The sequence below is a fragment of the Garra rufa genome, chromosome 3 (assembly GCF_049309525.1).
Source record: "Garra rufa chromosome 3, GarRuf1.0, whole genome shotgun sequence".
NCBI lineage: Eukaryota > Metazoa > Chordata > Actinopteri > Cypriniformes > Cyprinidae > Garra > Garra rufa.
The window spans coordinates 29367613-29384414 of NC_133363.1; the positions used below are offsets into that span (position 1 = coordinate 29367613).

The 16802-nt window shown below is 41.0% G+C and overlaps 1 protein-coding gene across 1 annotated transcript; it reads right to left on the reverse strand.

Moving 5' to 3' along the window:
- Positions 1 to 404: 404 nt before the first annotated feature.
- Positions 405 to 16055, reverse strand: chpf2 (chondroitin polymerizing factor 2). Its single transcript, XM_073836934.1, has 4 exons — positions 14819 to 16055; positions 11921 to 12485; positions 11307 to 11489; positions 405 to 2394 (listed from the first exon to the last, which is right to left on the reverse strand). Exons 1-4 carry the CDS (start codon positions 15091 to 15093, stop codon positions 1123 to 1125), a joined length of 2295 nt encoding a protein of 764 aa, XP_073693035.1. The 5' UTR covers positions 15094 to 16055; the 3' UTR covers positions 405 to 1122.
- Between the last annotated feature and the right edge of the window lie 747 nt (positions 16056 to 16802).

Below are 16802 nucleotides of genomic sequence, written 5' to 3' on the forward strand. Positions count from 1 at the left end.
GATGCTAAGAAGTGCATTGTTAGCTACTGTAGCACAGTTCTGTGTACACATATAAAAACTACATTTTATGGAATAACTCCTAAAAAAGTGTGCTTAATTGGTAGTGACATGGTAGTGATGTTCCTTAGTTAAACACAGATTTTCAGTTTACCTCAAAATGAAGGGACCTATCTACTCACACTTTGTAGCTATGAGAGAAAGGGACACATGAATATTTCCTGATCATAAATTAAATAGAGACTGTTTTGGTAGTGACATGAAAAATGCAGGACACATTTTTAAATAAAGTTTCATATATATATATATATAATTATTATTTTAACTTCACATTTTCTTCAAATAAATCAATAAGTTAAATTTAGGGATTAGGGTTCGAGACAGCTGAAAAAGTGGGTGGATCATAATCAGGTTTCACAGATAATGTTTATTCAGTCCTGAAATATTCAGCACAATCTGTTCAAAGATCATACAATCATATATCTGGAGGAAGAAAGATGGCTCAAGATACTTTTGTAGCTGAGACTAGAACCTCTAATAACCATCAAAAGTCATGTTCATATAGTAAAAGATGAATGCGTTCCTTATGCATTGCTAACTTCAAGTTCCTGCATTCAGTTATCGGTGTATTAATGTAAACAAAGTCAAACTCATTCCTCAGGTTTGATTAAAAATGAGTTATGAAGATATCATGAATGTTGTTCTCTGGTTAAATGAGCCACACACTCTTATGGGGTTAATTTAATGTAGATCTCTAAACTGACCCAAATAAATACCTGTTATTGCTCATCTTCAAGTTCAGACCTGAATTTCTTTCTTTTGCAGAACACAACAAGGATAAATGGTCAGCTTTGACATTCATTGTATAGACAAACAAAAGAAACATTCTTCAAAAAGTCTGTAAAACAGATTTTGAACAACATGAGGCTAAGTAAATGTTGACAACTTTCCATCCCTTTAACAAAGCGACTTCACTGTGTGAGATCAACTGAGATTGAGTCACTGTGCAGATTAGTTCACAGCATCAGGGTGGAATTCATTCGATCAACATCAGTAGGTCATTTAAGGCCACCTAAATGAGAATCAAGAAGTTTAAGCCATCTTAGGGTTGCAGTAGTAGTCAGTTCAGGTGCTGTTAGCCTGCTCCTGCTCAAACAGAGCCATCGCAAGATGTGATCGAGAGGCCAGCCCCTCGAGGTTACTGAGCACACAGCGGTGATAGATGTCCTCACTGAACCGCGGGTTACATTCTCTGTGCACATACTTCTGAACTAGCGCTGGCTCAACGGCCCGAAACACGTGCAGCCCTGAATAACGCACAAAGATCTCATAAACGTCCATGCTTTCAAGCAACTCGTCATTGTCCAAGATGTCAGCCGCCATCTTAGTACGGGCAGCCATGTAATCTGCATTGTAAAAGCAGGCTTCTTCAAAGACGTGGCGGTCGAAGTGGCCATCGCGCAGCGACTCGGACGCAAACGATGAAGCGGCGGAAGGCTGTTGGTCACGGTAGACCAGAGCAGGACTGTACTCTTGAAAATGGATTGGGAAGAAGACCTGCCAATTGCTGATAGCATTCATACGGCAGCGGTTGAGGAAGTCAGCGTTGACCTCAGTCCATACGCTGGCTAGAAAGAACAGGGTGTCTACTGGGTGCTTCTTGGAGATGATGTCCATCAGCTTGACCTGTGAGGGAACTTCGGTCTTCACACTGATCCAAGGTATCTTTACATCACCGTAACGTTTCTCTACTTCACCAATCATGGCTTTGACACCTGCAAAGACGTCCGTCTGGCTGACTCTTTGAGCATCGAAGGGGTCATACACAAACAAGAAGGTGAGCAGAGCATTGTCATGGGTATCCAGAGCATTCATGACATACATGTCAAGGAAGTTACCCACAAAGTCTTGATCGTGTGCCGTCACTGGTAGGATCACCTGTACCCGCGTTGCTTCTGTTACATATGGCATAGGAATGATCTCAACAGCACTGAGGGGTTTCAGCAGGCTCACCCGTTTGGCAATAACCTGACTGTGACCTTTTTGCGTAAAAGCTTCCAGGGCCAAATCTAGCACGTATTCCATGCCTCGTGTGGGATCGAAGCGGCGGTACCCGTTCAGCAGACGACGCTTACGGAAGCGCAACTGAGGCTGATAGAGCTCGTTTAGACGGCCCACTGCAGTTTCCAGGACTGAACTGACGTCTGCCCGGTCCGCACCTCGAAGCTCACACTTTGGAGAGCTGTCGGCACATGAATAAATGTGCTCTTCTGTGAAGTATTCCCAGTTGATCACCTCAAAGCGGGTTTTGGGTCGGAAGGGTGGGTTGATTCCGATGGGCCAGGTGGCTCCGGCTTTGCCCTCTGGAGTGAGCTCGCTTATGTTATTGATCTGGTTCTGTAGCCAAAACAATATGTTATTATCAGCAATACATATTAAACGGGACATCAGATGCAAAATTCACTTTTACATGGTGTTTGCATATAAATGTGTCTTAGCAGTGTGTGGACACAACCACACAATCCCTTCACTTCTCTTTTTTTAATCCCCATAAAACCTAAACTGTCACAATTATCAAGCCGTTTGGATTTTCTAAGCTGTATGATGTCATACTGCTCAGGCCCCGCCCACGACCACTGACGGACTGTCCTATAGACGTTTTTCCTAAACACGGAAGTAAGTCCGACTCTTAACTGAAAGAATGCTTTGCATTTCCGGTCTGCATTGTTTCTAGTCAAATTAGGGTATATTCCGAGCTACTAAACTAATGTTAAACCTATTAAAATGTTTTTAAAAAGCACATGGCTCCATAGCGCCATCACTTGGCAATGTCGCAATGACCGTCATTTGTCAGTGCCTCACTTTAATGAGTGTGTAGATGACACGAAGCAGCGGACGTTAGCTACATTAAAAACAGATGGTCGCTATTTGAATGGGTTCCTATGGAAACCGGAACAGAAAAGCATTCAATCTGACGTTAGAATTCGTAATGGCGGCGCTCATCGTTTACTCGTTTAAAAGGTCTATATTAGCATATTTCTGCTCTCAGCCAGTTATACGCTGTCCATTTTCTCTGCGCTAAAGGCAGCTCTAGCAACAATGTCTCGTAAGCAACGCATTTGTTTTGTAGTTCTGCATTTCCATTACAGCGTCAAATCTGTGACAATGGCACTGCTTTGGGGTGTCAAATGCTTCTCAATAGCCGCGTTTCCACTGTCGGGCCAAAAGCGGGCGTGCTAGTGCGTGCCAGGGCCAGTCGCGTTTCCACTGTCACTTCCGGGGCCTGATCGTGCCTCGTCGGTGATTCTTCAGGGCCAATGGCCCGGGTTTTTCGGCCCTACGAAAACCTTGGGCCAAAGCGGGCCAGCTGGGGCTTGAGGTGTGGTCCAAGTGAAAGGCGGAGTGTGTCTGCGGTAAGAAGCGCATTTCGCCGAATTACTAATACAGGGCTCTTCTAAGCATTTGGGCCGAGGACAATATACAACGCCAGTTTGACGGCGTCTGCAGAAACGAAGACGTGATAAAAATAAAATTTTGGACAAATGCAAATAAGATCCTATAAAAATGAGATCTGATGTATAAGTTTATTTACATCGTCCAAAAACCCCCACAAAAACTCACCAACAGACCTTGATAACATGTTAACATACACTGTACCTGTATCTGTACCTAAATAAAGGCATACAAAATTATACTAGAAGTACAACTGTGTAGTTATTTTTTGCAGTAGTGTGTAGATAATGTGCAACATTTTGTTTGATGTAATACCAAGTTAGACGAAAGATTTGTGTGTAGGTCATAAAAACAACGCTTCTTTTCAAGTGATTTATTAATGTAATATATTACAAATATTGCTGCTGCATAAACAACTAGGCTTGGGCGGTATCCAAATTTTGATACCGTCAAACCTCCTCCCTATTTTACCCCGGTATACGGTATTACCGTGAATTAAAAAAAAAAAAAAATGACGGCTCAGACAGCGTCACCAAACTGTTGGCTTGTGCCTATACCGTTAAGAAACTGAATACCAAACACTACAACAATGTTGACAACTTTTATTAACAACAAATAGCAGTAAAAAAAATAAAAAAAAGGGCAAATACAACAGTCAAACAGAATAAAATTAACATAAACATCCTGGGGTGCGTTTCCCGTAGAACGACATAACTCGCTGGTTAACCTCCATAGTACGATGCATTGTTGTGGAAACGAACTAGCTTACGAGTGTTTCCCGAACACAGTCGCATCTCCATCGTTTGAACCACATTAGTTCAACAATGTAGGGCAGTTGTCAATGACGTAACTGAGTGATAACGTCGGCTATTTAACTGATTAGGGATCTCAAAAATGCAGCTATATTGAATATGGCACCTAATGACTCATTTCTTTCCGCCCTGTCATTACGCTTTATTTGATGTTTGATTCATCACGGGTTCCCTCTTACGTCATACACCGGGGTTCCCTCAGGCAAAATGCACACGCACTACTCCTAAACGGTGCTTATAGAGGACGCACAAAAATACATAGCATTTATATTTAGTTTAAATGGAAGAAATAGATTGTGACGCTGTTTGCGAATGTTGGTTTGAACTGGTGTCGTGAAACACCGAATATTTGAACTTGCCACCATAGTTGGCTAACGATGCTTTTGGGAAACGCGCGCCAGGTTACTTGGTGCGTGACTCGCCATCTCTCTCTTTCTCCTCCACGCTGTCACTTGATGACTTCAAATAAATTATCCACCCGCTCCTATATTTTTCTCTGATTTAGATAACTGCACCTGATCGTCATATACTTAGCCTATTGTAGGCTAATCCTGATGAAACGGATGGTTCATTTTTAACAGCAGATTGATTCAGCTGATCTGCACATCGCTGCACATTTATATTTATCACTCATGATTTTAAGACAAATCCAAGCAGAAAAGAATAACTGACATCTGGATGCGACTCTCCGCAATCTCTGACAAAATCGGTCGGGTTTTCTCTGTATTAGAGCCGTTCTGAACTTACTATTCAAACGCATGCTTGGACTGAAGTTTACAGGGGTTCACCAGTTTAAGAAATGTCTGATGGTAAAAATCTGCTGCTTTTCATTTTTAAGGTATTGTTTTCGTTATAATCTACTGATTCAAATAATCAATAATAATTATTATTATACCACTGCGTGCCTAGCCTGACATGCTCTCGCGTATGAATGAACAGGCAGCATCTGTGGACACAGCGGGCGCATTAGGCACATCGTCAAATATATTTCAAAAGAAGCCGCCACGGTCCTGACCACATCGCTGTCTTTACTGGGTGTTTTTAGAGAATATTTCAATTTATTAATGCGATTGAATTAGCTATTCATGCGGTGGACTGTCATGATTTTGGAAAGATGCGCATCAGAGAAGTGGGTAAACGCGAAGCCGAGCACTGCATTGCCGTGCTCAATAGCATTAGCACAGGCATAACTCCCTTCAAACTTTATAGGGAATGTCACCGTTTCTACAAAATCTACACAAATTAAATCGTCTGCCTGATGAAAAAAGTACATAAAACACGCTCATGTTTTAGAAAATGTAGTTAATATTAGCATCATTATTGATTTATCTCATCCACTCGCAAATAATCAGAATGCATTTTTTTATTACCCGACCCACCCGACCCGCGGATATAACCACCATCCGCGCATCACTACGCATTTTTAGGCATTAAATAAATTATATTTAATATTTAATCCTTGTCTCCTATATAAGTGCATTCTTTTATGACGGTATAACGGTATTGAAACTGAAACCGTTGCTATTTTTAGATCCCGTGGTATACCATATTACCGTAATACCGCCCAAGCCTATAAACAACTGTTGCAAAGCACTTCTTGCATCAGAACAGACATCACCAACATTACAAGGCGTTTCTGCATTCGCTGTATCCGGCTTCCACGTCCCTGTATTGTTCTTTTTCGCCTTGCAGCTAACATAAGCTTTCGGCGTAAACGCCGCTGAGCCTCCGTCTTCGCATCTTGGTTTCGCTGCCTCATCTTCCACGAAGAAAACACCGAAAGGAGCAAACAAACAGCCGCTTCAGCTGTCTTCGTTCGATGATCACACTACGGTGACTTACTTTCAATCTCCCCGCTGAAAGGGGAGGGGTTTCGTGACGTTTGATCCAAGGAGGTGTGTAAAGGGCGGGCTTTAGGTTTGCGCAGCGAGGCTACTGGCTCGATAGTGGAAACGCAGCTTACTTTTGGCCTTGGTGCTTGCAACTCGAGGCCATTAGTAGTGATGGGAAGTTCGGATCATTTTACCGACTCGGATCTTTGAGTCTCGTTCAGCAAAATGAACGAATCTTTTTTCGAGTCATTTCGTTCATTTTAGCAAAATATAATTAAAAAGCTACGTGTTACTTCCATAACACATGTACTGCTTATACAAACGTTGATCACACTACAAACAAGACAAAACTATAATGCTATTAGAAAAATAAAAGATTAATTCATTGTTTACCTGGGTCTTCAGTCTATGATTAACTCCCTCACCTCTATCTGTCCGGGTTTGAGTTGTTCGTTCATCACGTGACAGCCCCATACGCTTTACCTATGCTGCCTGAGCCGGAAAGAGAATGGATTCGTTCATCTCTCAAGTCATCGGGTTTGAGTCGTTCGTTCATCACGTGACAGCCCCATAAGCTTTACCTATGCTGCCTGAGTCGGAAAGAGAATGGATTCGTTCATCTCTCGAGTCATCGGGTTTGAGTCGTTCGTTCATCACGTGACAGCCCCATAAGCTTTACCTATGCTGCCTGAGCCGGAAAGAGAATGGATTCGTTCATCTCTCGAGTCATCGGGTTTGAGTTGTTCGTTCATCACGTGACAGCCCCATAAGCTTTACCTATGCTGCCTGAGCCGGAAAGAGAATGGATTCGTTCATCTCTCAAGTCATCGGGTTTGAGTCGTTCGTTCATCACGTGACAGCCCCATAAGCTTTACCTATGCTGCCTGAGCCGGAAAGAGAATGGATTCGTTCATCTCTCGAGTCATCGGGTTTGAGTTGTTCGTTCATCACGTGACAGCCCCATAAGCTTTACCTATGCTGCCTGAGCCGGAAAGAGAATGGATTCGTTCATCTCTCGAGTCATCGGGTTTGAGTTGTTCGTTCATCACGTGACAGCCCCATAAGCTTTACCTATGCTGCCTGAGCCGGAAAGAGAATGGATTCGTTCATCTCTCGAGTCATCGGGTTTGAGTCGTTCGTTCATCACGTGACAGCCCCATAAGCTTTACCTATGCTGCCTGAGTCGGAAAGAGAATGGATTCGTTCATCTCTCGAGTCATCGGGTTTGAGTCGTTCGTTCATCACGTGACAGCCCCATAAGCTTTACCTATGCTGCCTGAGCCGGAAAGAGAATGGATTCGTTCATCTCTCGAGTCATCGGGTTTGAGTTGTTCGTTCATCACGTGACAGCCCCATAAGCTTTACCTATGCTGCCTGAGCCGGAAAGAGAATGGATTCGTTCATCTCTCAAGTCATCGGGTTTGAGTCGTTCGTTCATCACGTGACAGCCCCATAAGCTTTACCTATGCTGCCTGAGTCGGAAAGAGAATGGATTCGTTCATCTCTCGAGTCATCGGGTTTGAGTCGTTCGTTCATCACGTGACAGCCCCATAAGCTTTACCTATGCTGCCTGAGCCGGAAAGAGAATGGATTCGTTCATCTCTCGAGTCATCGGGTTTGAGTCGTTCGTTCATCACGTGACAGCCCCATAAGCTTTACCTATGCTGCCTGAGTCGGAAAGAGAATGGATTCGTTCATCTCTCGAGTCATCGGGTTTGAGTCGTTCGTTCATCACGTGACAGCCCCATAAGCTTTACCTATGCTGCCTGAGCCGGAAAGAGAATGGATTCGTTCATCTCTCGAGTCATCGGGTTTGAGTCGTTCGTTCATCACGTGACAGCCCCATAAGCTTTACCTATGCTGCCTGAGCCGGAAAGAGAATGGATTCGTTCATCTCTCGAGTCATCGGGTTTGAGTCGTTCGTTCATCACGTGACAGCCCCATAAGCTTTACCTATGCTGCCTGAGTCGGAAAGAGAATGGATTCGTTCATCTCTCGAGTCATCGGGTTTGAGTCGTTCGTTCATCACGTGACAGCCCCATAAGCTTTACCTATGCTGCCTGAGCCGGAAAGAGAATGGATTCGTTCATCTCTCGAGTCATCGGGTTTGAGTCGTTCGTTCATCACGTGACAGCCCCATAAGCTTTACCTATGCTGCCTGAGCCGGAAAGAGAATGGATTCGTTCATCTCTCGAGTCATCGGGTTTGAGTCGTTCGTTCATCACGTGACAGCCCCATAAGCTTTACCTATGCTGCCTGAGCCGGAAAGAGAATGGATTCGTTCATCTCTCGAGTCATCGGGTTTGAGTCGTTCGTTCATCACGTGACAGCCCCATAAGCTTTACCTATGCTGCCTGAGCCGGAAAGAGAATGGATTCGTTCATCTCTCGAGTCATCGGGTTTGAGTCGTTCGTTCATCACGTGACAGCCCCATAAGCTTTACCTATGCTGCCTGAGCCAGAAAGAGAATGGATTCGTTCATCTCTCGAGTCATCGGGTTTGAGTCGTTCGTTCATCACGTGACAGCCCCATAAGCTTTACCTATGCTGCCTGAGCCAGAAAGAGAATGGATTCGTTCATCTCTCGAGTCATCGGGTTTGAGTCATTTGTTCATAGTTGCGCAATTACGCATGCGCGACTGAACGAATCACTCCCCGAGACGACTCGTTCTTCCCGAGTCACATTAAAGATTTGTTCAAAATGAACGAATCGTTCAAGAACGACCCATCACTAGCCATTAGCCCCGCCCGGCACGCTCTTAGCACTGGCTCGCACTGGCCCGACAGTGGAAAAGCGGCTAATGCTTTCTCAGAGGCACTTTCAATCCCATAATGCACTGCGCAAATGTTTAAGCTCTACTTCAATAGAAATTAATTGAAAACGCTCGCTCTACTGCGCTTGCTATGTGCCAGTGGAAACACACCGTAAGAGACTTTATTTTCTCCCGACATCAGAGCCACTGAGGATGCAGTGGATTAGTTTTGTTTTGGGCGGTAATGCGCCACTGAATGAACAAAAACAGAAGAGGGGTGGGGTGAGCAGCAGCTCATTATCATTTAAGAGACGAATTATGTTGTAGACATTTCATAAAGACCCTAAAGAATCATACTAACTTGTGGAAAATGGGCATACAATGTCCCCTTGAAACTGGTAAAGAGAACAAGTTCTCCTTTCTGTCATTTCGATTTAGGTACAGTATGTCTATCAATTGTCTTTCGACTTTCTATTATGAAAGACTTTTTATTATGCAGAACGGAAGGTTTTCTCCTTGAGTCAAAGGCAAAGTCATCCAATCCAATCTAAAGGCAGTTGAAAAGCTGAGGTAGCTCATTTCAAGTTAATTTCCTGCTGTTATGTGATGCGTGATGGCTGGCTGACAGCTGCAAACACCTTGCCCCATTACCTATACAGCATCTTTGCCCAGACACGAAACACTACGTGTCAAAGCTAGGCAGTGAAATTTTTTTTTGGACTAAAGCAATGATTTATCTATTTAAAATGCAATGTAAATGCTTTACGCTGATGGATATCTAAAATGTTTGCCAAGTCAGACTAACATGCATAGATAATGTGATTATAACAATCTTTGTCTAACATGTCTTTGCTCCAAAAAAATGTACTTAATCCTACAAAATTCAATTAAACATTGTTGTATGTATTTACTTAGACAGACAGAGGGTTAGTGCCCCCAAAAATAAAAACTAGCCCATGATTTACTCATTCTCAAGGCATCCTGGTGTATATGACTTTCTTCTTTTAGACAAGTCCAATGCAGTTATATTAAAAAAATGTTCTGGCTCTTCCAACCTTTATAATGGCAGTGGGTGTTTTTGTCCAAAAAGTCCAAAAAAAAAGTCGAATAAAGTGTATCCATCCATAATAAAAAAAGTGCCTCACGCAACTCCGGGGGTAATAAAGGGCTCTTGTAGCAAAGTGATGCATTTTTGTAAGAAAAATATCCATATTTAAAACGTTATAAACCGTTTTCTTTAGCTTGCACTGTCGTACGCGCAAGCCGTTCAAGGCAGATGACACAGGACGTATGCATAGCGTATGCACCTGTAAGAAGTGATAAACACGGATGCGCAGAGGAGAGGGCAAAACAATACACACATTAGAAGTACAAAATGAGGATTTGTTAAAAAAAAAAGACAAAGTATTTTGATATAAGCCAAGACAAGATTGAACTTTCTTTGCTCCTGTAAACAAACGTTGGTTCTTGTGAGACTAGCATATTCTTATCCGCCTGGAACGGCTTGCGCATACAACAGTTAGTGCACGCTAGAGAAAACCGTTTACAAGTTTAAAATATGGATATTTTTCTTACAAAAACACATCAATTTGCTACAGGAGGCCTTTATTCACCCCCCGGAGCCATGAGGCACTTGTTATTATGGATGGATGCTTTATTGGATTTCTTTTGGACTGTTGGAACAAAAACACCCACCGCTATTATAAGAGCCTGCATAATTTTTTTTAAATAACTCAGATTGGATTAGTCTGAAAGAAGAAATTCATATACACCTAAAATGCCATGAGGGTGAGTAAATCATGGGCTAATTTTCATTTTTGGCTGAACTAACCCTTTAAGATTGCTGATTGACTTAGTTGCAGCTCACAGAGGTATAACATCAGATCCACATACAGCATGCATTTTTTAAAATGCATATTTGTGTAGGTCTAGGCAAACCACAGCTTGGTCAAGATGTAATGAGGTCTTAATACATTCTGGATTCCGTGTTTGCATATAACTGTGCAAACATGCTTAAGGGCATTGAACGTAAGGTAAGGCAAGACACTACAGGTAAACAGGGTAAACACTGTAACTACTAGATATATCATACTTTCCCATGTTGATTAATCCATCAAGACACATTAAATTGTTTTCAGAAATCTACCACAAGTTTTTTGGAAATCTGAACATTTGATAAAGCTAGGTTTAAAATTCTTGTTTCTTTTTGTTGGCATATTAAAAGGTAAAGGAGTCAAATGTTATAATAGAGGAGTTTTATCACTCCATAAATCAGAAATACTGTAAACAACCAGAAAACAAATACATTCCTGAATTTTAAGGAATTAATGTTCTGTGTTATCAGGCAAATGTTATATGCACAAACCGTTCTGTAGTGTCTTGCCTTAACCAGCTGTTTAGAAGTTAGCAGCTTTATGCAAGTGAGATTTTTTTCTTCTAAGATGAGGTGCAGTAACATACCTGTAACTGCTGTATTTGTGCATAGGTCCAGTCCAGTTCAATCTGGTTATAGCGTTTGTGTAGGCGATACATCAGGGCAGGTTCAGAGACGGGATGGACAGTGAAGGCGTTCTTAAACTGTGCACTGTCCTCACGCTCAGGATCTACATTCTTCTGGAGCTCAAAGTAACGGTATGTCATCTCCTACAAGATTTTAAAAGAACACTTATCATAATTCAGCTTTAAATTGATTCTTTCTTTGTGACAATGCACAATAAAATATTTACTTTCCATTTTCACTATGAGATTATGATGTTTAATTTTAAAAGTAAATGACACTAGGTTTATTTTTATAGAAGGCTCAAACCACCACAGTTTTTGTATAATTGACCCTGGAACACAAAACCAGTCATAAGGTTTAATACATCACCTGAAAGCTGAATAAATAGCTTTCTATTGATGTATGGTTTGTTAGAATAGGACAATATTTGGCCGAGATACAACTATTTAAATTTACGGTTGGAAATGTACAAAATATCTCTACAAATATACCTCTGCTACTTAAGACTGGTTTTGTGGTCCAGGGTCACATATATGTTTTAGCTTTTGCATTCTTTTAAAAAACATTTCCCCACCTGATGCTTCTCCACACAGCTGAGACCCAGATAATCGATGATGCAGCGACCAAGCCACTCGTCTGGCCTGACACTGAGGATATCATTTCGACAAGAGTCCAGGTGGGGCTGCAGTCGGGCTAGCAGGCTACGTGACAGCAGATATCCATATCCACCATGGCAATACCGGGCACGTTCTTCACCCCCGATAAACTCTTCTGCTCGTCCCATGTACATATCCTGTCCCGCACTTAGATGATTAACCAGCTCCATGACCCTTTCAGCTTGTGTGTATGTATCATCTTGTGCAAGGTAAAACCAGTCATACTCATTGCCGTGATGTTGGTGGAGGTGCCGTATAGTTTCATACATCAGCCAGACAGGTCGGTCATCACCATGAGCAACAACAGACATGCCATGTGGTGCCTTTGCGCTTCGAAGGCCAGTGAAAAAGAAGGTACGGTGGAATCGGTGAGCTACCGTTTTATTTACAGCCACCCCTAGTGTGTTGAGAGTTGCGCGTGAGCTCAGGATACCCACCAGAAGGCGTTCTCGGATGCCCAGCTCTGTGTGGATGTAGCGCGTCCTGTGGCAAACAAAGAAAGTAAATAGATGACAATTTAGCTGTTTTTTAAGAATTTCATTTTAGTGTACATATACACTACTGATCAAAAGTTTGCAGTTTTTTTTAATGTTTAAGTCTCGGATGCTGACCTAGGCTATATTTATTTAATCAAAAATACAGTAAAAACAGTTACACTACCAGTCAAAAGTTTTTGAACCGTAAGATTTTTAATGTTTTTAGAGTCTCTTCTGCTCACCAAGCCTGCATTTATTTGATCCAAAATACAGCAAAAGCAATATTATTGTGAAATGTTTTTACTATTTAAAATAACTGCTTTCTATTTGAATATATTTTAAAATGTAATTTATTCCTGTGATCAAAGCTAAATTTTCAGCATACTCCAGTCTTCAGTGTCACATGATTCTTTAGAAACATCCATTTTCAACATAATAATAATAATAAATGTTTTTTGAGCAGCAAATCAGAATATTAGAATGATTTCTGAAGGATCATGTGACTGGAGTAATGATGCTAAAAATTCAGCTTTGATGAGCTGATATTAGATATTAGATATTACAAATCTTACTGTTCAAAAACTTTTGACTGGCAGTGTATATTGTGAAATATTATTACAAATTAAATCAACTTGAATATATTTTAAAAAGTTCAGTATAATTTATTTCCATATAATGATTAATTCCCGCAACCATTACTCCAAATTCACGATCCTTCAGAAATCATTCTAATATGCGATTTGCTGCTCAAGAAACATTTCTTATTATCATTGTTGAAAACAGTTGTGCTGCCTATTACTTAATTTGGTGGAAACTAAGATATCCCTTTGTGCATATAAAACACTGGTTAATAGAATGGTTTTAACTGGTTTAGCCCATGAATGATGGGATGGAGATCTAAGCCAATTACAAAGCTGAGTGAGACAATTGGGGAGAACTACTATGATCTCTAAAGCAAACATTGACCCTTAACCTCTCTTCTGGCACCCTATTTTCGTCATCCTAAATATTTATAGAATTAAGTTTTATTAAAACATAGATATCAGCTGATATTATTTTTCTCACAACATGATTTGTGTTTACATGCCCAAAAACAAATATCCCAAATAATTGTATAATGCATTACATTTCAATATTAATAATGGCCTTTTATTTATGCAAAGTTGTTTTGTGATCTAAATTGATGCCGATACATATGTTTAGCTGTTAAGCCTAAAATTATGAAAAAAGGCACTTTCTTATTTTTTAATCTTATTTTATTTATAACAAAATGCAACGCAAACAGTTACTAAAGTTTAGCAGTTCATTATCTAAACCTCTTGAGGCACCGACTTGGCTGCCCTGCATTTGCAGCCATGGGTGTTTTTATGAGAGGAATAATAAGAGATTCTATGTCTGCGGCTTCACAAAGTGGTGAAGAATTCTGTTGTAAGAAAAGCACAGAGGCGAGGTGAAAAATACATGTCTGAGACCTTACTACTTCCAGCCAAGTCAAACAAAACCCCCTCACAAGTCACATTTCTAAACTGACTACTAATACCAACATGATCCAAATGTCATAGATGATTTAATGTCATTTTAAATACTTTAAAATCTACATAGCTCATTGTAATTTGATATTATGGCCTTGTGTTCTTAAATAGAGGGTTTTCACGGCGTGCCATCAATCTGCCATATTGGCGGCACTGAACGTAAACAATGCCACAGAACGAAACTTGTCAATTATTGTCATGTTTTGGGCTGTACTAATCGGTCAGACTGGGAAAAACATTTGGAGTGCTGTAGACCCCCAAAAGTTATAACAAATCAAGGGGAGGAGTGCAAAAAACTGAGGAACAAAATCTGTTTGTAGTTAGCTAAACTGAACCAGGATTTCCAGGGCAAGAATCTTGACAACATTTGTGTTTGTTCTCATTATTTCTGGTCAGGTAGGTGAAATATTAGGCTAATATCTTAATTAACACTTTTTGTACATATCTTTACCACCTATTAACTGTAGTCTGTCAAAATATTGCACTCTTTCCTGCTTACTAAGTCCTTCTCTATATGATTTAGCAGCTTCCACATGTTTTTTTTCTGTGGTTTAGACAACATAAATTAGCAAAACAAGGTATTAACCATGCAGTGCATGCTGTTGTTTACATCCGAGTATCTCCAACATGGCCGTGCACCCGGGTAACTGACCAAACCGTGACGTAAGTGCAAACTCTCTATACTGAGTGAGATCTTGTCTAATTTATTAATAATTAATATATATAACAACTAAAAGAACCATTTCTAACTTAGATTTCTGTTCTTTCATATAAGAAATGAAGCCTGAACTGATATCCAGGGACTCACCTGAGGACTTTCTTGTGTGGTTTGTTGGGGTCCTTGTGATAGGGCACAATGCGAGGCTGAAAGTCCTCATTCCCATCCCCATCTTGACCATCCTGGACGTCCCTGATATGACCATTGTGTATGAGTCTCCCATTGCCCAGTTCATCTCCACAAGCTTCATCGGTCTCCCCCTGTGTCCAGGACACCATTAGGAGGCTGAGGCTGCAGCCCAAAGAGAGGCCCAGGATGAGAGGCAGCGCAGGCCGAAAAACAGCCAGGAAAGAAGACAGTCGCATGGTGGAGAAGAGGCTCTGCAAGCCGGTCAATGAATGTCAAGACTCGATAGGTCTCCTTAGAGAAGCAGTTCAAGTAACAGCAAAGTCTGGTTTACAGTTGACTACAGTAGAGGCATTTGATTCTGTAAAGGTATTTAAATTCCTGACACAAGTTAGTGTTGATGTCTTCACAATCAGATGAAGGATGAAGATGTCAAGTTCAGCAGCGAAAACTCAAAACAAAAGGAGGGGCAACAGCAACCAATCTGTCCTGCCTCTTCAGTCAGATGACTAACATCAGGACATATGGGTCTGATTTAACATCCAAACATGCAAAACCGAGACGTTACCACTTCCTCCATATAAAATAGTCCACTTTGATCTAGCCGGACGCGAGATGCAAGTACGAACACATTATTTGAAAAATAAATTTACATTATTAGATGACAAATCACGTCCACTGCTGATGCACAAAGGGTTAGATTGCTAACCAGTCGATATTTGCAGTCAACCAGCATGCAATGTTTATGTACAGCTTACTGAGGACTAAAAAATAATATTAAGTTCAGGATATCAGGCTATAATAGCCATTTTGTGGTTCGAAAGACAACTGATGATAAATTACATTCAATAAAAAGTCCTCCACCTTCTCGCGTAGCTTCGTAGCTGTTTTGCTTCCACACCGAAGCTGAGCAACATTAGCAGCCACCAGCGATATTTCCTCCAAAACAAACAAATCCGCCGAGACTGCGCTCACTTTGGATGAATTCCTGCGTCTCTTCCGAGGGTTCGTTGAAAAATACAAAAACAATCGCGAAATGACTTCCCTGGCTTTGCTTTAAATGTCTCCAGCATCGTCGGTCACGTATTAAGTCTACCTACGGATGTGCTCAAGAGGAAGATTGACTCAATGCGTTAAAACAGACCCAAGGAAACAAGCAGCAGGCGCACAAGAGTTCCACGTATACATGAGTCCTGCTGCACTGTTTCTGCTCTGAATCTGACAGCAAGTGTCCACGGAGCTTCAGCCGTTCACATCACGCCCGTTATCCCGATCGGGAGACACGTCATCAGGCATGAATGATAAGCTCGAGGCCATCAAATGTCAAATACGTTTTTATAGCGAGAGGGGCAGTGAGTAACATAAAAGAATAGCTACAGAATAAATTAAAAGAAAAAAATAGTAATAAAAGCAGCAACAAAAATAACTGCATGGCAGGTCCTCACACCTGATTTGTGTCCAAAAGTGTCTATTATTTTCAATACTACATTATTACTACTACATTAAATACTTTTTTTTATTACTACATTATTCAGGGAAAATAAAATAGCATAATTGTATTTGGTAAAAATAAAGAATAAAACAATCTTAGTTTTAGAAATAATGACATTTAAAGTAGATTTTCTCAGTAACATTTTCAATTATACTTTTCTTAAAGGAAACCCTGGGTAAGACTTGTATGGCTTAATATAATGATGCCTCAAATATGTTATTAAAAAAAAAAAAAGATTTATGCTATTTACACATCCCCATCGTTTTATACATATTTTGATCTATGGGGGGCGCCATTATTTCAATGATGTCAAATGGTTGCACTCATGAGCTACAACCTCAACACAACTTGTAAAATAAAATACTGATACAATGACCACAGCTACAGAATACACTTACAGGTGGTGATGGATGTAAGCGTAGGCTTAAACCAAATGCCGTACAGTTTTTCCCAACA